Below are 26,383 nucleotides of genomic sequence, written 5' to 3' on the forward strand. Positions count from 1 at the left end.
GATTTATTATACTCATACTCAGCCATTAAGCAGTCGCTGAAGTTTAAAACAACTATTAAATGCAGAAACCTTAAACTTGATTTTTGAGCAGATTTTGTTCTACCAGATAGAGCCCCCTGGTGGTGGTACAGTGCAATGACAATGCGTTAAAAGGGACTGAGTTATTAAAAACCTAGAGAACCCAGGCTTAGAACCTCTGGACATCATCGTTAAAGCATAGAATCAGAGTTTTAATGATTCTGGCTCTGCCAGTTCTTAGTTATATGACTAGAATACGCTTCTTGACTTCTCTCATCTTCATAAAGTAGCAATAAATGCAACTATTTCACAGTAATCCTAAGAATTAAATATGAATAAAGATAAGCACAGTATGTGACACACAACCAGTCCTCAACAAAAATTTTTTTAAAGATTTCTTTATTCATTCATACAGAACTGGGGTACAGGCCAGAGATGCGGAGGATGAGAGGATTCACCAGAGACAGAACGGGGAGCAGAACAGACAGAAGGACGAAGTACACTGCTGAGGGGAGCAGCGGGCGGGTCAGGAGAGGTCTGCCGCGCCATGTGGTCACCTCCGGGGCAGGTGGGGATCGAACTCATGCGGAAGTGGCTTTAGCTTCTTAGTGCAGTGCTTTAACCCTCTGCGCCACCAGGGAGGGCCCTCTCAATAAAATTTTATGTATTTTTCTTATTATCTCAGCTTTAAAGCCCTGTGAGTTCTACAAATTCAGTGTCTTAGAGCACAAAAAAATATAGAGCACATAAAAAAAATAAACTGGTGTCAATATGTGAAAGCAGAAGCAAGCTGTCATTCACACAAGAACCACAACCAGGTAGGAATTAGAGATGAAAGGGGTGCCAGTGTTTGCCTAGAAACCTCTATAAAACGAGACATCATGCCCCAAGGTAAAAGGAGTCCTCTTATGTTGAGGGGTTTTAATGTTTAAATATCTAATATCTTGATCAAGATATCTAAATATTTTGATCAGATTCCCAAACTCTCATACCTTTTCCTCTAGTCCTGTTCTCTAAAAGAATTGAAAATAACTTCTCAGAATTATTTGGACCACAGAGAGAAATAATTTTAGACAGCCACCAATTTTTAGTCCTACCTCTGGAAGCCTTTACTTTCTCACAGGATCTTCTGTCAAATCTTAGTATCCTAATAACTCATGAAGTAGAAATAAGATCATCTACCAGGTATCCAAAACAGGTGTGACGTACAGAAGAATTCCCATCCTGCTCCGCCTGTGCTCGTGCTGTTCATGTGCATGCCTCTCCTCTCATCTGAACCCTACCCACCCTTTCGGACCCAAGTTATACTTCTCTTGGACCCTCTGATTTCAACCATTTGACCTGTTAGTTGCCCAAGACAATGGTCAGTATCAGCTTCCTAAAGGAGGAGACTGAAGTTAAAACACTACAGATCTGCCCAAGTTTATAGAACTAGGGACAATGCTATCATGTCATAAATCCACTGAAATCGCAGCGGTCAGATTTCACTGTATGGAAATATAATGGCAATGTAGTAGCATCATGAATAGCATGGCCACCAATCTGGATGACTTTGAAGAGATAGCCTGTTTATTTCAAGCAAGTATCAAGATAGATGTTAACCTCTATTTTAACAAGTCTAGTGTTTTCCTTTTAATGATAGTAAATCTCAAAATACATTGCTTATTTTCTTAGAAGGAATCATATTTGTAAGCATAAATCAGGTCAAAAAGATAAATTACAATTTTTTTCCTATTTTCAGTTCAGCAGATTTTAGTAGTTCAAAGGACCTGACTGTTCTTCACCTCTGTTTTGGCTTCACATCAGCCCAGGTACAGCTTCTCCTGAGATTCCCAGTCTTAGATCCTCCCAGATTCATGCCAATTTAAAGATAGTATCTTCTCCAGAAAACTGACCAAAGTGAGAGACAGAGATCCACACTGAGATTGGGGGCCCATTTCTAAAACCACCACCATGTTGAGAACAATGTAGCAAGTACACCAATTAGTGAGACAAGCACCACAGGTCCATCCCTCAAGCTGGGGTTAGGTGTTCTGTCTAAAGCATAATAAGGTCTGAGCTCTGGAGGGAGAGATGGCTCCCCATAGGGAAATCTGGGCACTGATACTATAAGAAAAGGAACTAGACATTAGAAAGCAAAACCAGGACTATGCTGGGAGACAAAAAACAATAGCCATCCCACTTAGACTTAAGACTAGCCTCGCACTTGACTCCCCGATCAGTGCTCTTTCTATTATATTACACTAGCCCCTGGAGGAAGAAACTACAAATGAGTATCTCAGTCAACTCCAAACCCTGAATTAACTGAAGCTTAAAATTCTTTTGTTGTGTTTCTTAAAAGCTATTTTCATGAAAAGGAAAAATACAGGATGGTTTCACTCATAGTAAGAATATAAAGGACCAGGGGAGAAAAATAATAATAATTAAAACTATATACCAGATACATTTTACAGGGGTGGAGAGAAGGAATAGGAGCAAAAATTGGGGAGGGGGGTTGCATTGGACTATGGTGATAGCACATGGGTGAATTGGTGATGAGAAGCCCATGGGGATTATAACTGAGATGGGAAAAGGCACAAAATGATGTAAAAATAAACTATTATATATATTTTTTAAATGCTATTTTCATGAAAAGACAGCTTCACAAACTCTCCAGGAAATAATTCTACTCCATAGGGAGAGTTTCAGCATGACTTTTCAAGATCATCTTGGCCTTGAGATCTCCTTCCCATCTATACCTGACAGGACCAGCCATCTAAAACAGAGAGCAACCTGCAGTGTTAAATATTAGGGGAACCAAGAGACTCCCAACCCAGATCTCTACCTCAGTACTTGTTGCTACATTTCAAAATTCTACCACCAAGTTCAACTGCATTTGGAAGGCCTGTCAGACCACCAGCTTTCCTAGAAAAATATAGGTAAACTAAGAAGAAAAACACCTTTGATCCACTCTCTTTACTGAATGTGAGGCAAAAGTCTAAGCACTAGGCACTAAGAGTAAGCAAAAAAAAAATTTTTCTTTGGAGAAGTTTGCCTTCGGGAGGCAGTAACAGAACAGTAATGCATTGTCAAAGAGCTACAACAGAGTTCTTAGAGTGATCTAGAGTCACTTCCAGAGAGAACTAAATGAGCATTAGTACCGAGAGGCCCAGGAGATGCCATGAGACACACCAAGAGAGACAGAGACTAAGACGGAAGACAGAAGGAAACCAAAGGTGAACGCTGCCTTCCAAAGGTGAGCCCTGGAATCTGGAAAGAGCAGTGGGAAGACGAGAGATGGAAATTCAACAATTAATTAGCAAATGTTTTGAATAAGGAATCCTGGTAGATAATAGAAGACACTAAAACAAACTCTTCTCGGTGTTAAATTATGTGAATTTATTATGAGCATCCTCACCCTCCAGAGGTGTGCTGTGTCCCTGGATAAATGAGACACAAGGAGTCATGACAGACTACGGCCTGTCATTAGACTCAAAGATCAGTGCAATGGCATTTCAGATAAGAACAAGACAGAGGCATCAACAATATTAGGTAAAGGGGACTCTAGGAAGTTTCTTAAAGGAGGTGTGGTGTGAACAGGTGTCCACACATGGTGAGAATGTGGGGAGGAGACTTCAGAAGAAATGTACAGAGAGCCATCTGGATGTCTTCTGACCAACACACCTTTCCCATCTTCAGGCATCTAGGAGGAAGGGGACATCACAATTTGGCCCACATAATAAATTCCTCAGACAATCCCCAGGAAGAAGGAAGGAAATGGCTGAAAACAGAAAGAATATTCCAACTTTTGACTTTATCTTCCTGAATTTTATTTCTTACCTGTAACATACAGGGCCCTACCCATATAAAACTGGTGGGGGATAAAACAGCACATTAAAGAACCTAGAACATGCCTAGGATTTTAGAGACCTTCTAGCAAACATTCATGGTTTCCCTCTGTCTAGCTTCTTAAATCTACAGTGACAAATCACCACAGACTTAACTAAAGTGAAGTTTATTCTCTCACAGTTTTCAATGCCAGAATCAGAAGTCAGGGTGTTGGCCAGGCTGCCTTCCCTTGAAAGCTGAGGGTCCATCAGGCCCTGCTCTTCCAACATCAGAGGCCTCCAGTCATCTACAGCGGCCTGGCCTGTGGCCTCACAGACCGGCTCTCTGTGTCCAGACGCATGTGGCTCCTTCCTCTCTGCCCTGAGCTTCTCTCTACTCTTCTTACAAGAAGGTAAGTCCTGGGAAGCAGAGTCCTCCCTACACTCACCACCATTTCATCTCAAGATCTTTAACTGACCACATTTGCCAAGACCCTATCTCCAAAAAAAGGCAGCAGAACATGAACATGAATCTGGTGAGCAACTATTTCACCCCCGCACCTCTCCCCACTCAGTCCCTCTAACTGTAAGACAGTCACAACACACTGAAATCAGCTGGTTCACTGGCAGCCACTGAATTACCAGCATATTTCCCCAGTCTTAGTTAAGAATATCTTTAAAACCCCTCAAGGAAAACAGACTGTAAGAAAACCTGAGGTAAGTTAGCATCTGCCTGGGGAACTGGAGCACCAGAAACTTGGGCTCCAGTTCTGGTCTCTACCAGCTACCAGCTGTGAGACTTTGGACAAGCTGTATCGAATCCTTAAAGATTTTACAATTCCTTCATCTTTAAATGGGAGTAGTCACCAAAAAAAAAAAGGAGATAATAAGTGGGAAAGCCTGGCTTATCTCTAAAATGATACACAAATACTTGTAACATAAACTTTCAATGTTTAACTAACAAAATGCACGGATAGCCCATCACATCACAAGGCTCACAACCCCACATGAATATACAAAGTCAGTGAGACAATTTACCATTAAAATATCTGGAAACTGCTAGAAATGTCAAAGCAGACAATGGCCTATGATAGCTTGAAAGAGGAGGAAGAAATGGTGCTGAGTGTCAGGGGGCGGTTAGATTTTAACTGGAGCAGGGAGGAATCAACACTGGAGAGGAAGCTGAAGCATCACAGCTGAGGAGACAGATTTCAAAGCTACACACCGGGCTTGATGCACGGAGGCAGCTACTGGAAGGCCCTGAATGGGGAGGTCAGGATGAAAGGGGACCAAGCCTGGCAGCATTTACAGTCTAGATCGGTGGGCGGAGGAGGGAAGAAATAAAGAATAAGAACACCAACTAAAAGGCTGTGGCCCTCATCCAGAATCTCAGAATCTGTTGGTCTTCACCAGTTGCTAAAATCGTGACTAGCAGAAAGAGCTATGATTGTTGAAAAGCCTCTTATTTTTTAGCAAGAATATAAAGTCTCAGGCCTCCCTGGTGGTGCAACAGGTTAGAACACAGCACTGCAAGCTAGCCATAGCTGTTTAAGTGTGAGTTTGATTCCCTGCCCCAGAGGTGATCCACATGGTGCAGCAGACCTGTCCTGATCCGCTCCCCTCAGCAGTGTATTTTGTTGATCTGCCTGTTCTGCTCCTCACTCTGTCTCTGGTGAATCTTCTCACCAGCCCTGCATCTCTGGCCTATACCCCAGTTCTGTATGCATAAATAAATAAATCTTTTAAATAAAAGAATACAAAATCTCCCCAGAATGTTTTTCCTATAGCAACCCTCACTAAGCTAGTCACTAGACTTACTGAAACTTCCACTTCACCTTTCTCATGACCTTGGTGCAGATAAGAAGTGTGGAGAACACACAGACCATCCAACCCAATGGAAGAAGCCCCTGTATAGCACCATGGACTGGGGAGTCATCTGTTAGTGATTATGGCCTCTGCATAAACACTTCAGCCAGAAATGCCTGTTTCACCAAAGCATGGTCCCTGCAAACAACCCCGATCAAACACATCAGCTCCTTGCAGAAACTCTTGGTCAGCCTGGTTCTGGGCAGCTCTTCATTTGGGAAGGTTAGTTTGCCACTGCGAGAGTATCAAGAGGAATAAATAAAATGATCCTGCAGCTTTTGACAGAGATTCAACCATGCCCAGTAGTGGCTGGCTGCGGGAGGCAGGTCTGAGTCAGTCTTCCAGGCACAGAAGCCTCCCTCCATCTGCCGAGGGGCCTGCCTGCCAAGTGTGAGCCTGGACACATGAGCCCCCACTCCACACCCACCACTTTCTCTCTGGGAAGTAGAAACAAAATCTGTTTCAAAGCTTCATCTTTTCTCCTCTCCCCAAAGCTGAACTCTAAAAAATTACCTTTCCATTAAAGGTTATAGAATAAAATGAAGAAACACACATTCCCCTAATAACATCAAATGGGCAAGAGGACTGTAACACAACATCCATTAAGTAAAAGGCACCTCATTTTTCCATTGTTAACACATTAGCTCCTTGCTAGAACCTGAGTTTCTTTCTTTAGACTTCCATCAATTTTTTCCTTCCTCCCTCCCTCCCATCATTTTCTTTTCAAGTAAAATGTTAGGTATATTCAAAATGTGATGTATACAGAAGTTCTAAGTTCAATAATAAAAAGAGCATCATGGGCCCACCACTCTGTTGAAGGACGTGAACTTGCCAACACTTATTAAAGCTCCCTGCACATCCTCTCACCTCACCCTCTATAGAATAGTGTGTTCATCCTTCTTCTCTCCTGCTCATCAAAACTAAATCAATTTGCTAAACCCAAAACCTCTTCTCTTGTTTTTCCACTTCAAAGTCTACTTTCACTACATTTTCTGTCTGTACACTTTATTGCCTATCATCTCTTGTCAAATTCCAGTCATCTTCAGGAAGCTAAAATCCTAGTTTATAAAAAATCAAGTGTTGAGCACGAGTCTCCTCCTCATCATGGGCACATATCTTCCAAGTCACCAACTTGTTATATTTTATGCCTACTCATTTCATACTTCAATACAATCACACTGAAAATACTGCTGAAAGAAACGGCCAAAACAAATGAAAAGATAACTGTGTTCATGGACTAGAAGAACAGATGCCAGTACTCTTTAAAATCTATAAAGTCAATACCATTCCTATTAAAATCCCAACTGCCTTTTTTACTGAAATGGACAAACTTACCCTAAAGTCCATAAGGAAAGCCAATAGGCCCAGAATGACCAAATTTTTTGAAAAATAACAAAGTTGGAGAACTTACACTTTCCAATTTAAAAACTTAGGAAAGCTATAGTGATGAAGACAGTGTGATATTAGTAGAAGGCTCACTGAATCCATCAAACATAATTTAGAATGCAAAAATGAACTGGTGATTCTATGGTGAATTGACTTTCAACAAGGTCTCAAGATAATTTTGCAGGGAAAGGAGTTGTTTTCAATAAATGGTGCTGAAAAAACAGACACACACATATATTAGAACGAAATTGAACTTCTACTTTACACTATATATAAAAATTAACTCAAAATGGATAAAAGACTTAAAAGTAAAAGATAAAACTACAAAACTCTTAGAAGAAAAAGTCTCGTATTGAATTAGGCAGTGGTTACCTAGATATATATCAAAGGTATAATCCACAAAGAAAAAAATAAACTGAACTTAATCAAAATTTAAAAATTTCCATACTTCAAAGAATTATCAAAAGTGAAAAAACCCACTGAATGGGGAAAAGTATTTGTAACCACATCTCTCATAAAATACAACATATACAAAACTTTTATAATTCAACAAGACCCAATTAAATCAATACAAAGAACCAAATTAAAAAACTGGAGATAACTTGAATAGTCATTTCTCCAAAAAGGATATATAAATAGCCAGTAAGTACACCAAAAGATATTCAGTATCATTCATTTTTAGGGAAATGTAAATCAAAGTACAATGAGATACTATTTCATAATGGCTATAATGAAAAAGAAGAAGAAGAAGTGTTATCAAAGATGTGAAGAAAGTGAAACCATCCTAATAGGAATGTAAAAGGATGCAGCCAACTTTGGGAACAGCTTGGAAGTTCCTCCAAAGTTAAACAGTTACTACCTTGACCTAGCAATTACACTCCTGGGTATTTATCTAGGAGAATTGCGACCATATGCTCACATAACAACTTGTACACAAATGTTCGTAAGAGCACAGAAGTGGAAATGTCCTTCTACTGATAAATGGATAAATAAAATGTGGTATATACATACAGTGGGATATTGTATAAAAGGAAATAGTCTATAAAAAAGGAATTAAGTACTAATATATGTTATAACATGGATGAACCTTGAAAAACATCATGCTGAGTGGAAAAAAAGACAGAAAAAGAAAAGGCACATATTACATAATTCCTTTTATATGAAATGTCTAGAGAAAAAAGCAGGTAAGCAGTTGCTGGGGGAAGGGCTCACTGGATCCATGGAACAGAATTTAGAATACAAAATGAACCAGTATTCTACAGTGAATTGACTTTCAACAGGAATGATGGCTAAAGGGGGCAGGGTTTCTTTTAAGAGCTGTAAGATTTCTAATTTTAGAGAGTGGGGAGAGTTATACAAGTTGTAATGATATTAAAGTCAATGAAGATCTAAAAAGGTGAGCCTTATAGCAAGCAAATCGTATCTCAATCTTTTACGATGCCCAGTTCCATCTATCAATGGTCTTGCTCCCTACTCTGCCTCACACCTGGAAAAGATCTAAACTTACCACTTTACTATTGCAAAATTTGCTTTATTCCTAAAACGAAGAAAGCACTAGAATCGCGTATAACTATTTATTCTGTATACCTTAGAAAGGTTACTCTCCGATTAAGTGTTAATTCTTAAAGATTAATAAAACCTTTTATTATGACCTTCATACCGAAAGTCCTCTCCTTAAGCTTTTTCCCACTGAGCTTTGAAATCACTATGAATCAAATAGCACAGTTGTTCTGCTTTCAGAATCATAAACTAGAAGAAACATAGATTGTTTAATTCAAACAAAAACTCAAATCCTCACCACCTTCCAGCTGTCTGCAACTCTGGGATACTGTTACACATGAACATGAGCTGGCATGCAGAATGCTACAATACTTCTTTGAAAGGGTAAAAACTGAATGCCAGAAGCTATGACATGTGCCGGTCATAGCAACTTTCAATCAATGTCTCACTGCTTTTGTAAGACGAGTGGATCAGGCACTGGCCCCAAGTGCTCCATCTGAAACCTCTCCTCAACAATAGGAATCTCATGGAAGGGTTGGGGGAGATGGCTGAGACCTTTTTCATATGTGCTTAACTGGAAACCTGATGCTCAGCCTAATAAAATTCACAGGCTCGTTCGAATGGGCTCTGAGACTCTCTGGGCAGTGAGATGGGTGTTCAACAGGAGAATGAAAAGACCCACCACTCCCGTGACCACAAATAGAACACATTACAAATAAACACGTTTCCCAGGACAGAATGTGGAACTCCCTCATGAAGTCTGAACCACAGGCTGATCCAAATTTTTCACATAGGAGGTAAAGCTACAATCTTGCTGCTTGTACCTCTAGGGATGAGTTCAAAAGCTGGATCAGTACTAAGCTGATTACAGTGTAGGCTGGATGCTGCCAGTCACCACTGCCTTCCCCACACCTTGCCCTTTTGCAGGACACATATTAAATAGGTCCAATACTCAGAGCCAATTAAAAACTGGAGATCCCTGGTCTCTCATCAAAATAGCCAATGAAAACCATTCCTGAATTTTGTGCATCACTGCTGCCAAAACTACCATCCAGACACTGCCTTGTGTACAGAGATCCCAAGCCCAGAGAAGCCTAAATCCACCAGGCAGTGCTAATACAAACGGTGTTCACCATTCACTAGCCCTCATGCCCACCACACTCAGGTCCCTTTAAAAGTGACCCAGCGCCCCTCCCACCTCATCATCTCCTCCTCTCACTGTTTGTCATATGCAACAGCTACCCTATGGCAAGAACACAGTGTTTCCAAAATACCAATGTCTTTCATGCTTTCCTGCCTCATTCCCTTACCTGAAATGCCTCAATCTCCCAATCTCCTAATCCAACCGGTGAGGTTTTGCTCTTTCTTTAAATTCAGTTCAGGGGACCTCACTGGCAGTCAAGGGCTTAAGTCTCAGTGCCATGAAGCTGTCCACAACCACTGCAGCACAAGTTCAATCCCCAGCCAGGGACCTGACCCACAAGGAGCAGCAGACCTCTCCTGACTCGCTGCTCCCCTTAGCAGTGTATTTCAGTAGATCCACCTGTTCTGCTCCTCACTCTGTCTCGCACCCCCTACACCTCTGGCCTGTACCCTAGTTCTTATATGAATAAATAAATAAATCTTTTTAAAAGAATAATAACAAAATAATTCCAGTTCAGACACCTTCTCCTTCCCTATCTTATGGCAGGAATGCCTCCAGAGCTTTGTGTACATAACAAAAATGTAAAGGGGTGAGAGTGGCTCCTTCCAGTTCTGTCACTCAGTGTTTTACAGGGCTTCCTAAGTGCTGCTTTCACTCTGTACAGGTCACCTAGTCTAAATGATTTCAAGCATATATTTATATAATTCTTTGATTTAACTAAATTCTCAAGAATCAGATCAATACATACATAACAAGCAAACAAAACCAGAGTTGCCTTAGTTGTAATAACACACAGAGCATCCTCTACTTAGGTCTTCCCATGACAGGCCTGAGGAAGACCCAGGGAACCACTGGCCACACACCAAGCTCTCTTTTTATAAATCAACAAACCTGAGTCAAGAAGAAAAATGTGGTGCTCAACCACAGGCACAGGCAACATAATTGAGTTAAAAGGGCCAGGAACTAGGTCTCCTGATTTCTAGTTCTATGACCTGTCATTCCTGCCTTCTTCCTCCTGAGGTTAAAGCTACATGAAGAAAACTGGTGAGAGCAAGAAACATGAGGCTAAGCTAGCCTTAAATGTTTGATGGGAACTTCTGTCAGCCTGCCAGCTGGAACAGAAGATTTGCCAGAATAATATCTACCTTGTGAGAGACTTAATGACTAGCTGCTAAGAAATTCAGAGGGGAAGCAGAGAGGGCACAGGTAGGCGGAGGTGCCTGGTTAGAGGCTGCTGTTTGCAGCTAACCATTTAGTCTCAGAACAGGGTCACTCTGTGCTGGATTTTCAGGGACATCAAAAGGAGTCCTCTTTTTCCACAAAACAAAAACAAAAACAGACACTTTCCCTGACAAGCTGCAGCCTGAATATCAGGTGACTGGTGTGGACTGTAGCAGAACTATGTTGATTCCTGATGGCAGTTAAAAGCTGCCTGGCTAAACTGTGAGTCTGATTTCTGGCTGTTATCAACAGAACAACACTGAGCTCACTATTAACTGAGTGTCATCTAGGTTAAACAAGACAATGGAAGTAAAGTACTTGTAAGGAAGTGTCTGGTAGTCTCCTTCTTCCTTTACATTGCAGCCCTCTCTGTTCAAGTTTCTTATAACATTAGCATCTTTGATATTTAAAAAACTGACAAGGCTAAGTAAGCTATTATGTACCCAGAGTTGTGTCCACCACCTCACTGAATCCATATGTTGAATCCCTAACCCCAAGTACCAAGTATTTTAAGGTGAGGCCTTAGGGAGGTCATTAGGTACAGATGAGGTAACACGGGTGGGGCTCCCACGATGGGATTAGTACCCTGTCAGGAGTTAAAGAGCCCAGATGGGCCCTCCTTGGCAGTGCAATGGGTTATGACGCAGCACTGCAAGCTAGCCGTAGCCTCTTCAGTGAGTTCGATCCCTGGCCCCAGAAGTGATCCACATGGTATGTCAGACCTCTCCTGACGTGCCTACTGCGCCCCTCAGCAGTGTACTTTGTAGATCTGCTGTTCTGCTTCCTACTCTGTCTCTGGTGAATGCTCTCATTGCCCCTGCACCTCTGGCTTGTACCACAATTCTGTATGCATAAAATAAAAATAAAAATCTTTTAAAAAGAGCCCAGAGTGTAGATGATTCTGGTACTCATACTCTCTCCCTTCCCCATACTTTCCATCCCAAGCCCCAGTCTCACCATGGAAGGATACAACAAAAAGGTAGCAGCTCCAAGCCACGAAGGGGACATTCACCAGAATCTGATTTCAACAGTCTCACAACAGCCCTGAGAAGGAGAGTCTCAGCCACTTTTGCACAAAGATACCATGACTAAGGAGTACTCAGGTTACTTTCTAGTTCTCACATTCCTGGGACTCAGTAGTAGATAAGTCTGATGCCACTCAACACCACTCTTCCCTGAACACCTCTCTCACCCCACCCCCACTCCTGCACCACTGAGTGTCCATTCTATCGCCTTCCCCAGGGTGGTGCTCTCAAGCTGTGATGAAAATCTCTAAAATGTCACCTGGGACCACCATAAACACTCTCCTATAAGTATTAATAAGTTCCTAGAGGCCTCCAAGACTAGCACATCTTTAAGATCTGAAGAATGAGCCTTACTTAAGTGCTGAGAATTTATGCAATATGAGATGTGAGAATGATATCTGGAGGACTATTCAATGGCTCCAGGAAATTCCTTTAACAATTTTTTGAGTCCTGCTACAAGCCAGACTGCTAAATACTGAGGTAAAGAGAAACAGTGTGTCTTTCCCTGAAGGGCATCCCAGCCTACTGCAGACCCCGTATGTGTCAGTCCTGCCCCCTGCAATGAATTTAGTTCACTGAATCTTGAATTAGATCACTTTTTTTTTGCCATGTTTGAGCAAATGCCCAGGACATTCTAGCCACCTCAAACCACCAAGTAAGCAAATCAACCAAAAAAAAAAACTGTGAAAAGACAAGAGCAACCACTTAAAACATGACATATTCACACGTAAATATTAAGGAAAATATATAACCTTACTGGTACTTAGAGAAATATATACTAAAATAGTTAAATACTGCTTTTCTACTGACGACACTAGCATATAAAGAGAGAATATAGCTTGCTGGAGACTGAGTGAAAATGGCTGATTGTATGAAAACTGGAAAAAAAAAAAAACCTTTCAAAGGAAGCCAAGAGCAATCTTTCAAGAGCTACATGTATCACCATCATCTCTGACCAAGTAGTTCCTTTCCTGAAAACTGAGATCACTTATGGGTTTCCTATGTAATAATGGTGAAAAACAGAAAGCTATGTGAGAGAAACCCAGGATAATTGAAGGTAAACCAGCTGTGAAAAATAAGATTATTAGGATGATGTAAGATACATAAAATTATTTTTAAGTGGGAAAAACATAAAAATTATAACTAGGCAACAATCACAATTAAGTAAAAATACATTTGCATATGGACAAATATTGGAAGGGAAGGGAAAACATGCACACAGCTGCTCTATTGCTATGGTGAAACTGAGAGAAACATTTTCTATTTAAAGCTTCCTTTAATCATGGTAATATAACAGTAAATCACACTTTATTACATGGCTTACCTAATTGCCTATCTTCTCCACTAAGTGACAAGCTTTGTGAAGACAGGACAATGTGTTTGTCCTCAGTAGTTAAGTACCAGGTCCTAAAGAATTCACTATAGAATGAATGAAGTACAAGGGAAACCTCCCCCACCCTCACCCTACCCCCAAGGAGTGATGAGACAACGCTGTTGAAGCAAACAAAAGCTCACCTCTAAGTGCCAATTTTCTAAGCTCAAGCTATGGGGAAACTGGGTCTGAGCTTTGAGAATCACTGGGGTGGGAGTTCTTCCCTCAAGCTTCTCCGGAAGTGTCTACGGAAGGCCCAGGTCCCTGAAAATTGGCAAGGCAGCAGGTACCCCCAAGATTTTCCGGAAGCATGCAGGGATAAAAGGGATAGGAGCTTTACATCCTTTCCCTACCCCCCAAATCACAACCCCATGATTTCCAGAACCTTTCATATAACTACATCTGGGCTTAGAGGAAGGATGCAACGAGGGACTGGTTATGTGGGGGTTAAGGGGAGGGAAAGAAAGAGGACAGAAAAAATAGGTCTGCAAGAAGTCTTCTTAGTAGGAACTTAAGTCTGACACCAGCCTGAGCTCTGGCTGAGAAATAAATTTCCAGCTACAAAAGAAAATCAGAAGTCTTAAAGAAATTGAGCTCTGGAGTGAAAATCCCCTTCCCAAAAACTTAAAATCAGCCTGAAGGATACCAGTCACACCGGAAGGACTCGACCTTATGGAAGTATTGTAAGCATTACGGAACACAGGGAAAGGAGACAATCTTTAAGCTCTTTTCAACCAACCTGCGCAGCACCTGTCACACACCATTCAGGCGCTTTCCAGCTGAAGCTATTTTTTTTAATAGTTTTTTTAAAAAAAGATTTATTCATTTATTCATTACAAACTGGGGTCCAGGCCAGAGATGCGGAGGGTGAGAGGATTCACCAGAGACAGAGCGAGTGCAGAACAGGTACATTGCTGAGGGGAGCAGCGGGAGGGTCAAGAGAGGTCTGCCGCGCCATGTGGTCACCTCCAGAGCAGGCGGGAATCGAACTCATGCAGAAGTGGCTTTAGCTTCACAGTGCTGTGTTTTAACCTGCTACACCACAAGGGAGGGCCTGAAGCTATTTTTTTTATCCATTCTTGATGCTTTTAGGCAAAGTCATCATAATTGACTAATGCAAGTTCAGCGAGGAACACAGCTGCACAGAGAAAAGGGACACTGAGTAAGGAGGAAAGGGGATGGAGTAAGAACACTGATTTTAGATGCAGCTCCACTTGTTCCATGGTGTGACTTTAAGCAAATCACAATCTCTCTGAACCTCCATTTCCTAATCAAAAGAGGAAATGGTAACAACTTACTTTGCAAGGTTAAAGTGATCATTAAAGGAGAGGAGACAAATCAAAGTAAATAATAAATTATACTTTTAATTAAAGATATGATCTTCTTATAGAGTCACAAATGCTATAGTTTTCTTTCAGAGTCAAAATTAAGTTGGGTGCATTTTCTAACCGACTCTGGATGCATAAGTCATCTAGGGGTTACAGAAAATCAACCTTATCCCATGTTGCCAAGTTAACAGATGGTTTATTCTTTCAGAAAGTAGGCTTTTCATGTAGGCAGGTAGCAAGAAAAGAATGGTTCTCCTCCTCCCCCACTCCATCTTCGTGCTGAAACTCTACTATTCGTGACTTAGAGTTAGAGAAATTTTTCTATTTTCCAGCTCCCTCCATGAAAATGCAAAAACCTGTTAAAAAAAAAAAAAAGGATTGCCAGAACCACTGACAACTCACAGGCAAGCTAAGATTAACTCAGCCTGCTGAGAATTAAAGATTGGGAAACAGGGATGCCAACCATTTGGTCTGCAATTCCCAAGAACCTCCTGATTTCAAGTTTCAGTCTTGTTGCTTCCATCTACCAAAACATCCCACAAATTCCCATTCTTCAGCATCTAAAAATCCGCCAGAGCATTTCTCACATTGAAAAATAAGACTTCATGTCCCAATTTTGTGTCAAAAATTTGCTCACCACTGGAATGGGTTACAAGTCATAGGTGCTATGTAGAAGAACAGAGTGAAGTGCATCAGCTGACAGAGAAGGCTCAGGAAAATGAACAAATAAAACTCCCTCCACATTCTGGCTAGAATCAAGAGCCCTGATACTAAGTGAACACCTATTTTCTTCCTAAATCCTGACTCTTATAACTAGAAAAAAATGCTCATGACAATACTCAGGAGGAAATTAAGTGAGAGGTTCTTCCTCATTCCCACCTGTAGCTACAAGTATCAGCCCACGAACACTACTGTTGTGTGTGTTGAGGTTTGTAATCTGGTCTTCCAAAAACCCCAGGAAGGAAGTAGGACAGGCAGTCCTACCTCAGAACATGTATTGTTCTGCCACACACCATAGAGACCTTCCTCTTAACACATGCTGGGGATACTGACACTGATACAGTCAGTTACCAGTCACTGACTTCCAAGGGATCTCAGCATTGAAGGTGGGGGCCCAGATAGATAACTAAACCTGATGATGATGCAAGTTAATTGCCATGAGAGGTAAGCAAGGAGGTATACTGGGTTTCCAACTGAAAAGATATAAGGAAGAATTAAATTTAGCTGTGACTCCAGAAGAATCAACGAAAGAACTGAGTCTTGAAGATGCAGGAGGAGAAAGTCTTTCTGGAAGCAGGAATGGCAGAAACTGACACGAAGTCTGTTTTAATCTGCTAAATCTAAGCCTCTGTCGTGGAGACATGAAAAGTGGTGAGGAGTCAAAGCAAAGGAAGACTGAGAGGTAAGCCAAGTCAGAGCCTTAAGAGTTAAATGGGCTCTTTCTTTCAACATGTTTTGGTCACAATGCTGTCTTCCCTTCCAAAGCCATGCTCTGGAAAACCCAAAGGAAATTTTCATTAAAGAGAAAGAAACAAGCACTTTGAGCAGCCGGTGATTGGAGCTTCACACTGTGGGAAATGTTCCCTGAATATGGCAAGGAAACAGAATTAACTTCAGAAATATGAATGTCAATACAGCCTAGGAAAGGGAAACCTCTCCTCGAGTTCATTTAATTTCCCTTTGCTCTGTTTAAAGCTGCCAAGGACCAGACAATACAAGTTTTTACAGTAATATACCTCTCGTTCAGAGCTAAATCTCTAAAGATTTGTGACTTGGAATAGATGAAAATTAGTAATTAATTTGTATTTCATAGATCAGAACTCATGTCAAGCTTGTATTTGCAGTTGAATATGGATGACTTCCAAGATGATCACATATTTCTAATCCTAAAGCACATGTCTCTCTCTCTCTCTCTCTCTCTCTCTCTCTCTCTCTCTCTCTCTTTCTCTCCCTCCAACTTCCCTTCTGTCCCTTCTCTGTCTCTGAATCTTCTTCTCAACTCAATTTGACCAAGATTTACAGACTTTAAACTGTGAGTCAGACATGCTAGAGGATGCTAAGGATACAGAAATATATAAAATACTAAGCCTCAAAGGTTCAAACCAACAACCACACAAACAAATCAATGTGTCAAATCCAGTGATAAAGATGTCCCCAGGACTGGAAGAGGGCCTGGAGGGGCAGAGATGCCCAATTCAAGGGGGTAAGAGAGAGTTTTCTGGAAAAGGAAACATTTATCTCAGTCCCAAAAGATGAAGATGAGTTTCATCAAGAAAAAGGATGGAGGAGAGGCAGCTGCAGTAAACAGACAGTATTAAGATGAGGAAGAGGGACACACTGCATGTACACAGCTGCAAACAGTTCAGTGTCAATGTGAATGGAAGCTCAGCAAAGAAAATGGTTAAAAAAGGGCTGGAAGAGTAAGTCAAGATCAAATCATAGGAGGAGGTCTTTACCAAAGGACAACACTTTTAAGCAAAAATGTGAAGAGATCAAATTTGCATTTTCAATAGTTTGTTCAAGCTATAAGTAGAAATCATGGAAAGACCTGCAGAATTTCTAGGTAAAATCTAACAAGAGAATTCAGTGGAGGCAACCACTGGTGTCTCCACTGAGATAAAGAACTGAAAGAGGAAGGAGCAATAATGAAGTCAATACTGAAACAAATAACCTTAAGTTGCCCTTAGCCACAAAGATGAAGTCCAGCAGGCAAATGAAAATAAGTATGATGATCAAGACAAAATTCTGGGCTAAAGTAATGATTTGGGAACAGACTGCATTTAGAAAGTAACTAACATCTTTAAAGTTCATGGACCAGGGAGTGTTTAGAATGAAAAAAAGAGGCAGACCCAAAACAGGGCACTGAGAAACATCTACATTCAATGTGGTAGGCAAAGAAGAAGAGGAGTGAGAGGAACTTTTTTTCAAAGTCAGGAATTAAGTGTCCTCCCTGGTGGCACAATGGGCTACAGCACAACACTATGAAGCTATCCCTAGCCACTGCAGCACAAGTTAGACCCCTGGCCAGGGAGGTGACCCATATGTGGCAGACCTCTCCTGACCTGCCCACTGCTCCCCTCAGTAGCATATTTCAGTCATTATACCTGTTCTGCTCCCCATTCTGTCTCTAGTGAATCCTCTCAAACACACACCTGCACCTCTGGCTTGTACCCCAGGTCCTGCATGCATAAATAAATCTTTGAAAAAAAAAATACAGGAATCAAGGGACTTTCACATTAAGGAGTGTCAAGCCCATATTGGACCCAGAGACTGACCACTTCCTTTGGAGTTAGCAACTTGTTGCCTAGCAAGAGCAATCGCAATTTGGTGAAAAAGTAGAAGCCCTATGGAGGGAGGTGAACACAGGATGAGGAAGCAGAGACAAGAGTGAGATTGCTCTTTCATGTCTGAAGAGTGACTAAGAAGGCGAGGGCAATTTTTATTAATGCATTTATAAGGATGGGGGACTAGTGGAAGAAACAACCTGCTGAAAATAAGAGTATGAACTGAAGGAAAAAGAAGATAAATTTGGAGCAAGGACACAGAAAAGCAGGAGGGAGTGGGTCTTTTAAAATCAACAGCAGCACCCTCCTGAGAATAAGGAAAATAAGTGATTAGGGAAGAGAGAAGCATAAAAAGAGCATTTCAAAGGTTACTATGCAGTAACTGCCCAGAATCTTAAAAGTCCAATGTATGTTGAGAAGGGTGCACAGGAATAGCAAAAATTTAGGACTGAGGAAGCAGTGAGAGATGACTGAAAAGGTAAGCTGGACTGGGATGCAAATAAGTCTAATCATTAGAGAAGAAAGTTAAGGAAGGAATTGTAAGATCTGTGAATGCCCTTGTCTTGTCTTGAGAACAAGAAAGCAATGTGTCTGAAAGCAATGTGAAAGACGGATTGCATAGGAAACGCTTGTATTCCATCCTGTCAGTTTCTCTCTTCCTAGATCTCTATCTTAACCACCCTTCCTGAACTGCAGTAGAGCAATTTAAGAATTCATTTATTAAATTTTTGTGGCCCTGCCCTTGTTAAACATAACTGAATCAAATGGATACTGTTACTGTCTTATAAAAATTATACTATTTAGGCCCTGCCTGGTGGCGCAGCAGGTTAAAGCACAGCACTGAGAAGCTAAAGCCACTTCAGCATGAGTTTGATTCCCGCCTGCCAGGGAGGAGACCACGTGGCGTGGCAGACCTCTCCTGACCCGCCTGCTGCTCCCCTCAGCAGTGTACTTCGTTGATCTGCCAGTTCTGCTCCCCATTCTGTCTCTGGTGAAGCCTCTCACCGCCCCTGCAACTCTGGCCTGTACCCCAGTTCTGTATGCATAAATAAATAAATCTTTAAAAAAAATTATACTATTTAAAAATATAAAAGAAATCTTTCAATGATTTTCTGAGTCAATTGTCCCCAATTAAAAAAAAAAACACTCTCCATTGCAAAAGACAAAAGACAATCTTTTGTGCAATAAAATACAAGGAACTCAAAAAAGAGACCAAGAGGAGGATACCTGCAATTGGGAACAGGAAAGGACGGAACAGTCACCAATGTGGCTCTTCACACTTTACAAAGTGGCTCTTCTGAACTTGTTTTAGTCAATACAATACCTTGAGACACGCATATCATCTCCATTTGCCTGTGTCATTCCAGAGCCTAGGATAGTTGCTGTTACAAAGCAAACTCCAGCTCAAGTTTGTCCAGGGGCAGGGGCAGGGGTCGGGGAGAAGGGTATAGGGGGTAGAAGTGTCAGAGAGGTTATAAAACTCTGATAGACTTGTATCTCAATGCCTTGGTCTTCTGCTCCTTACTCCTGTAGGTTTCATAACCTGCTCCTGCAGGTTTCAGTTTCATGTAGCTGAGAAGAGGGCATGATCTGCTTGCACTGTCACAGGAACTGATTAAAATGTCAGGGGCTCCTGCTGTCAAGACCGCTGTACTGCCTCCTGTTCCCCACCATGCTGCACAGGCATCCTCAGAGCTCAAGGTCTGTGGTACTTGCTCACTTAATTCTCTTCAAAGATCACTTGCCTTCTGCTAAGTTACTTCCTTCTGCTGCAGTGTAGTATCTGCAGAACAGAAAACCCTTCTCCACATCCTCTCCTCTCTCTGAAAAGCTATGGTAGCCCGCGGGCAACTCAATTGCATCTATGTGGGAAGCTAAAACAAAAGATGGCAATGGCCATGCCACCCAAGGAGTCTGCAGAAGCTCTCCCTCACAAGGTGGAGGGGTATCACACAGCATGAGTGCTGTTAACACACAAAAATGCAAACTCTGTGCCCAGGCCAGGGCATCCTCTGATTGGGCACTCACTCTCTGCAGTGGGCACAAGGTGACAAAGTTCTGAGTATATGTTTGTAAACTGAGTAATTTCAAAAATAATGGGGCATTTATTATTTAAATAAGACATAGGTTGAATTTTTTTTTAATGAGAAAAATCATCTCCTAATGTTTCTGCTTGTATCTTCTGTTTGTAGGAGTCTATCAGTCTGGGTTCGGATCCTGACACTTTAGCTGAATAATTTGGGGCCAGTGATTACTTTTATGACTTGTTCATAAAAATGGTTGTTGTTCAATGAAACAGATATTTAACCTGCTGCTTAGGACCAATGTGAAGATAAAATGGGGTAATAGGAATGACCATGTCATATACACTGTGAAGCACTATCCATGGCAGGGGTCAAGAGGTAAGTGCTGTTAGCCAAAATTTCAACACATGAATACAGGAGTCCTTAGATGGATTCACAAAAAGCAACACAACCCCAAACCCCCAAACCCCCATCCTAATACTGAAGGGGAAACATGTCAGCCTCACCCTTCTTTCAGGTTGCCACCAGTGGCAGTGGTGATACTGCAAGGAGGAGTGGAAAGGACCTGAAATAAGATGAGCTTTGCATCCAAGCGTGTGGTTAGTCATCTATTGCTCTAGGCCTCTTCCCCAAAGATTTACAAGCATTACCACATAGAAAAAAAAAAAAATACAGAGCTAAAACTTTTGAAAGAAAATGGCACAAAAACCTTAACAGAAATAATGTGATGCTGTCAAGGATCTTAGAGAAAAAGATTTCAGTTCTCACATTTGACAAATTTTGGAGAAAAACTTCCAAAAGCTCACATGGAAGAAGCAATTCTAAACACAAGGTCTCCATTCCTCAGGATATCCCGCCTCTGGGTTCCTACACACTCACATGCTGATGATCACGCTATGTTAAAATTCTGTCTAAATGTCTATCTTCACCCCTTTAGAGTAGAAGCCCCCAGTAGGCAAGGCCAGTGTGTAACTCATCCTTACATCTCCAGAAGTTAGCTTGAGTTAGCTAATGCAACTGCATTGAACCATATACCAGTTTAAAGCGTTTGGAAATGTGAGGGGATGATATGCATTTCTGAAAAACTTGCTGTATGTAGGCCTTCATGACTTTATGTTCCATAATGGCTAATGTCACTATAGTGCTGAACCTGGTACAGAAAGACAGCAAACAATCTTAGGTAGCAAGGGACACGAAGGTAAAAAGGGGTCCCTAAAAGGGATGTCACTATTGTAACACAATCCCACTAACTTTATTAAATTGTTTTGTATTTTGATGATTAGGTTTCTGGGTGTCCTTCAACCATTTCCAATGACAATTACTGGAATAAGAGTAACAGGAGCCAGTGAAATGCCTGTGTAGATACAGTGTGATATACTCTGCAGTTCTTTTCTAAGTACTAACAAGTCAAAAAGAAGCACACACAAATATCATCTTTAAGGAGAAAATAGATTAAATTTAAGGGATCTACCCAAAGAGTGATTTAAAAGCAGAAAGAAACTTGAATTAAATGTCAAAAGACCTGACTCTTGGCCCTCCCTGGTGGTGCAGCGGGTTAAAGCACAGCACTAAGAAGCTAAAGCCACTTCCGCATGAGTTCGATCCCCACCTGCCCCGGAGGTGACCACATGGCGCGGCAGACCTCTCCTGACCCGCCCGCTGCTCCCCTCAGCAGTGTACTTCGTCTATCTGCCTGTTCTGCTCCCCGCTCTGTCTCTGGTGAAGCCTCTCACCCTCCACATCTCTGGCCTGTACCCCAGTTCTGTATGAATAAATAAAAAAAATTTTTTTAAATAAAATAATAAAAAAATAAAATATAAATAAATAAAATAAAATAATTTAAAAAATTAAAAAAATAAAAATAATAAATAAATTAATTAATTAAAATTAAAATTAAAATTAAAAAAATTAAAAAAAAAAAGACCTGACTCTTACTGAGTCCCAAGTCTCACTTCTTTCTTATTCACTCTCAAGCAAATCATTTTACTTCTCTAGTCCATATGATCACTCTGGTTCCTTCAAGTTCAAATGCTATAATTATACAATCAAAAGTCCCTGTGGTCCTGAAGAGTTAGAGATGGAGAAAGATAAAGGGAAAAATGATAAACAGTGACATTGAGGGATACTGTGATGTGGTGGGTGGAGCTTATGATTGGTACAGACATTAGGTCCTCAATTGATACTGCCCCTAACTGGCTGATAACCTTTAATGTCACTTCCTCTCTTCAGACCAACATTTCCCCCTTTAATACCAGATCATTTCCCACTTCTAACATCCTAGGATTCTAAAGTATAGGTTACTGCTGCTATGAGCAATGACATTCTACAGAATTGGTATGTTTGTGTTAGTCAGAAATAGGACATATAGATAAAATATTCAGCAGTCAGAAGGGTCAAACTTCACGTGAGCTTTTCCAAGTTTCAACTCAAATATTTATATAGAGCCACTCACAAGCACTGATCTAAACTCATTACTGGACTATACTGAATTCCCCCACCACCACCACCATTTTTTTTTAAATGCCAAAAACGGACCAGAAAAGAAACATGCCATTCAACCATCCAAAAATCCAGCCTCTCTGTTGTCTCTTTTCTGCTACCTTAAGTCCTTACTCTTGTCACTGTCTGGACTGAGCCAAACCTCTCTCTTGATGCAAATTCTTCAAGTTCTTTTCAAGGTGCAAATCTCACTTCCATACTTGCATGAAGCCTGCCTTTCTCATACCAACCCACATCCACCTCTCATTATTTTAAACTCCACTGGTTCTGCATTTGTGTGGTAAAGGTTAAACACTATTTGTAAAGAGTTTAAGTACAACATCTGGCATGTGGCCAGCTATTATAAATAATAGTTGTGGTTGGCGTTGTTGCACACCTTTACTGCTAATGATGTACCCCTTAGTTCAGTGCTCTGTAGAGTTAATGTGCACATGAATTACAAAGAGATCCTGTTCAAATGCAAATTATGGTTCAGTAGGTCTGAAGTGAGAACTGATAATCTGTAGTTCAAAAAGTTCCTGCTGGACAAAAGGTCTGGGAAGGCGGATACTATGTCTCATTTCTTAGCAGCTATGCCTTATAGAGAGGACATGCTATGGGCTTACTGTAACTGCAGTGCCTGGATAACCTCCAAAGCATTTGTGCTCTATTGATTTTCAAATCAAACACTAAGACATGCTAGGAGGGAAAAGCTCATCTGGTCACTGGAACTGGAATTGCTAGAATGAAGGCAAGGGAGCGACTAAGAGAAAACTTACCTCTTCCGTGTGAGTGCAGTGCATAGGAAAAACAAAATATACAATGGATGTCATTTCTCTTTTAAGCCAGAGGGTCATCAAAGTGCAGTCTTAACTGTACTTCACACTTGGGCAAGAACCATAAAAGAAGACATGTATTTTGAGGCAGTATATATTTTTAATAACACTTTTAGTAATTACAAGTAAGGCATCTATGAGTTTCATTTCATCGTCTTAGTGGTGCAGATACATTTTCAATGGTCTTTTTGTGTGCCGTTAATCGGAAGATCTCAGACAACCCATGAAAACAGACAGAAGGAGAGAGCAAATGAGCAAGCGAGTGAGAAGAAAAACACCTTCAATTTTCCCATCAAACTGGCCAGTGATGAGGTCCCCAAATACTACTGCCCACAATTACATGAAGAGAAATTCAAAGGACTCTGGCTGTGTAGGAAAACTACTGAGAGGTTGCCTATTGTAAGCCCTTCTTTCAAGTCCCCAATTATTTAAATGCTTGTTAAAACACTCTTTCTTTGAGCATTCCATAATTCCAGTGGGACCAATATTCTTAAATTCTGTGGGGAGGATACACTCTGACTTCCTATCCAAACACCAGGAAAAAAACATTGGGTAGATATGACACCTGCTTGCTGAATACTATCTCGGTAGTTTAAACAGAGACAATTTTACCAAAATTAGTCTGTGGAACAACAAAATAAAAAGACCTTTTTAAGTTCCTTGTTATAAACAACCACCTGGTCTTAACTCACAGAGACTTTTCAATAAAACCACTCATCAATATTTAACTGGGCTGTTTCAAGCAAAATTAGGCAGGGTTGAGACAAACTGCAATTCTGAGAAATGCTATTAAGCAATGAAACACAGAAGCACAGAACTGCTGTCAAACATTAGACCCAGGCTGAGTTTATGAGTCTTAATAAATCAGTGTTATTACTTCAGGGAAAAAAAAAAAACAAAACAGTTGGGAGTCAGCCTGCAGGAAAGTGGCCTATTACTTCCATCAGAAGCCTAGCCTCCAGGGCAAGGCCACATCTCTGCTATGTGCCAGGCAGTCTTTCCAGAGAATACTATCCAAGCACAGCATCAAATCTCAATCTTAGAGCTAAGCACATGTCTACAGCAGCCTCCAAACAACTATGCCCAGCATAGCCATACAAATGCAGCTGTCTACCTACAGAGACCTACCTGTAACCAGCCTCAAAATAAAGCTACCAACAAGGTGGATCAGGACAAGGTACAAGAGGTTCAGACTTTGCACAGAAAAATGAAGCGCCAATGGCATTTCCATTTCTCCTTGTCCTGGCTTCTCGTTAAGACTCGCCTTTTATGAATATTTCTCCAATAACTGACTGTCACCAATTACTCAATTTACTGAAATAACAGTCTCATTTAATAATTGTAGATTCTTTTTTGTTAACTAAGTCTCAAGTTCCCCTTTTGTCTCCCAAATTTGAATGCGTTTGTGGAAAGGCCCCTAGAGGGAGCCTATTATCAATACTGCTGATGATATAATAATAATGAGAAGCAACACAGTAGAGGTAAATGCGTCAAGTTCAAATTCTGGTGCTACCATTTGTAAGCTAAGTAACTGCAAACTCAGTTAACTTTTTCCAGCTCTGCTTCGGGAGCAAATTAGTTAATGTCTCCTGCCCCCCTAGATAAAGCACTTGTTGATAGGAATTGGGACAGAGGGGAGGGGGCGTGGTTACACTGTCACAGACTTAAATACTTTCCCCCTTCACTCTGGCTTGCTCTTGGTCATTGCGAACAAAGGTCCCTTCAGATTTTCTACTTCACGGTCCTGAGAAAAAGCCAAGGACACAAACCTCCCAAATGACCATTAGAAGGGTCGCGTTAGGGGCCAGCAGGAGGGGGGTATCCCAGCATCTCCCTTTCACTCTAAGTGCCCAAGCCGGCGCTCCCTCCCTCCCCTCCGGGTCTCCCAGTGGGAAATGGATCAACAGAGAAACGTGAAGCAGCAACAGAGGAAATGGAGGTCGACAGTGGTGCGGTTCCTCCATGCTGGTTCCTCCTGCCTTCCTCGGGGAAGGAAATCCTGAGGTGGTCCCGGCTCCAGCTTCAACCCAGTGAGGAAGGAGGGAAGGAAAACACCCCTGCGGAAGGCCTGAAGGAAAGCACCAGATGCCTCACCCGTGAGACCCATCACCACCCGGCCCCCAGCCACCCCCGGGGCCACTTCCTGCTCCACAGAGAGAATCTCCCTCACTGACTTGTGTGAAGTGCACCTCATTCATGCTTTGACCAACTAGAAGGAACATTTCTCCCAGCCTTCACCTTGGGAAAATGCCTAAAAAAGAGAAAACAATCACAGCTCTTTAACTTCCCTGGGCCGCGCGAAGGCAGCGGCGTTTGTTTGGCCGTTGAAAGGTCCCAATGTTTTACCTCAGACATCCTCTCTGCAGGTGGACCTGCCCGCACCTCTGCCACCCACCAGCACCCCTCCCGCGCGCCTCCCCCCGCCCGCCAAAGGAGCAAATCAAACGCTCCGCAGCCCGGTGCCCGCAGCTCCAAACAGAATTGTAATTATTCCACGAGGACTTCGCCGGGGTCCCGCCCGGCCGGGAGCCGCCTGGGCGCCCCAGCGGAGATGCGGCCCACCTGATGTCAACATGGCCCTCAGCCTGGGTGGGGGGGGGATTCCCGCCCTCCTCCCCCAGCCCTGCCCATCTCCCCTCAGATCCACTCAGTCCCTCCCAGAGTAGAACCTTTATGAACTGACCTTCCATGACACGTCCCTCGGGCCAGCTGGGTCCATCTTTACCTCAGCTGTTATGGGTCTGAGCTGGTCTGTCCCCTCAGGTCTCCCCAAGCCACCCCCTAAAACACCCGCATTTCTGAGGCCCCTGTTGCAGAGAGCAGCTCCTCCTCGGTGGGGTCTTAGTGGAGTGAGGAACTCCTTCCCCGGGGGCTCCCCCTCCCAGCTGGTCGGAGCCCCAGCCGCCGGCGCCCCCAAACCCACCCCTCGCCCCCACCTCCTCGCCGCGGGACCCTCCGTTCCGGGCTCGCTCCCGCGCACCTACCAGTCGGTGGCCGGCTCGTCGACGACCAGCAGCACCTTGGCCTTCCGGGCGGCGGGCGCGGGCGCGTCCACCAGGCCGGCCGAGGCGGCCGTCTGCTTCACGGCCTGGGAC

At 42.2% G+C, this 26,383-nt stretch overlaps 1 protein-coding gene across 1 annotated transcript in view; it reads right to left on the reverse strand.

Moving 5' to 3' along the window:
• The window catches only part of SYN2 (synapsin II), a gene marked incomplete at its 5' end in the record, with an annotated part of 111,755 nt that extends 85,373 nt beyond the window's left edge, over positions 1–26,382 (reverse strand). Inside the window, one exon of the mRNA XM_004692370.2 lies at positions 26,273–26,382. Coding sequence (XP_004692427.2) covers positions 26,273–26,382 — 110 coding nt within the window. The remainder of the gene's footprint in view (positions 1–26,272) is intronic.
• Between the last annotated feature and the right edge of the window lies 1 nt (position 26,383).

This window comes from Condylura cristata, unplaced genomic scaffold (genome assembly GCF_000260355.1).
Source record: "Condylura cristata isolate star-nosed mole 26May11 unplaced genomic scaffold, ConCri1.0 scaffold00033, whole genome shotgun sequence".
NCBI classification, from domain to species: Eukaryota; Metazoa; Chordata; class Mammalia; order Eulipotyphla; family Talpidae; genus Condylura; species Condylura cristata.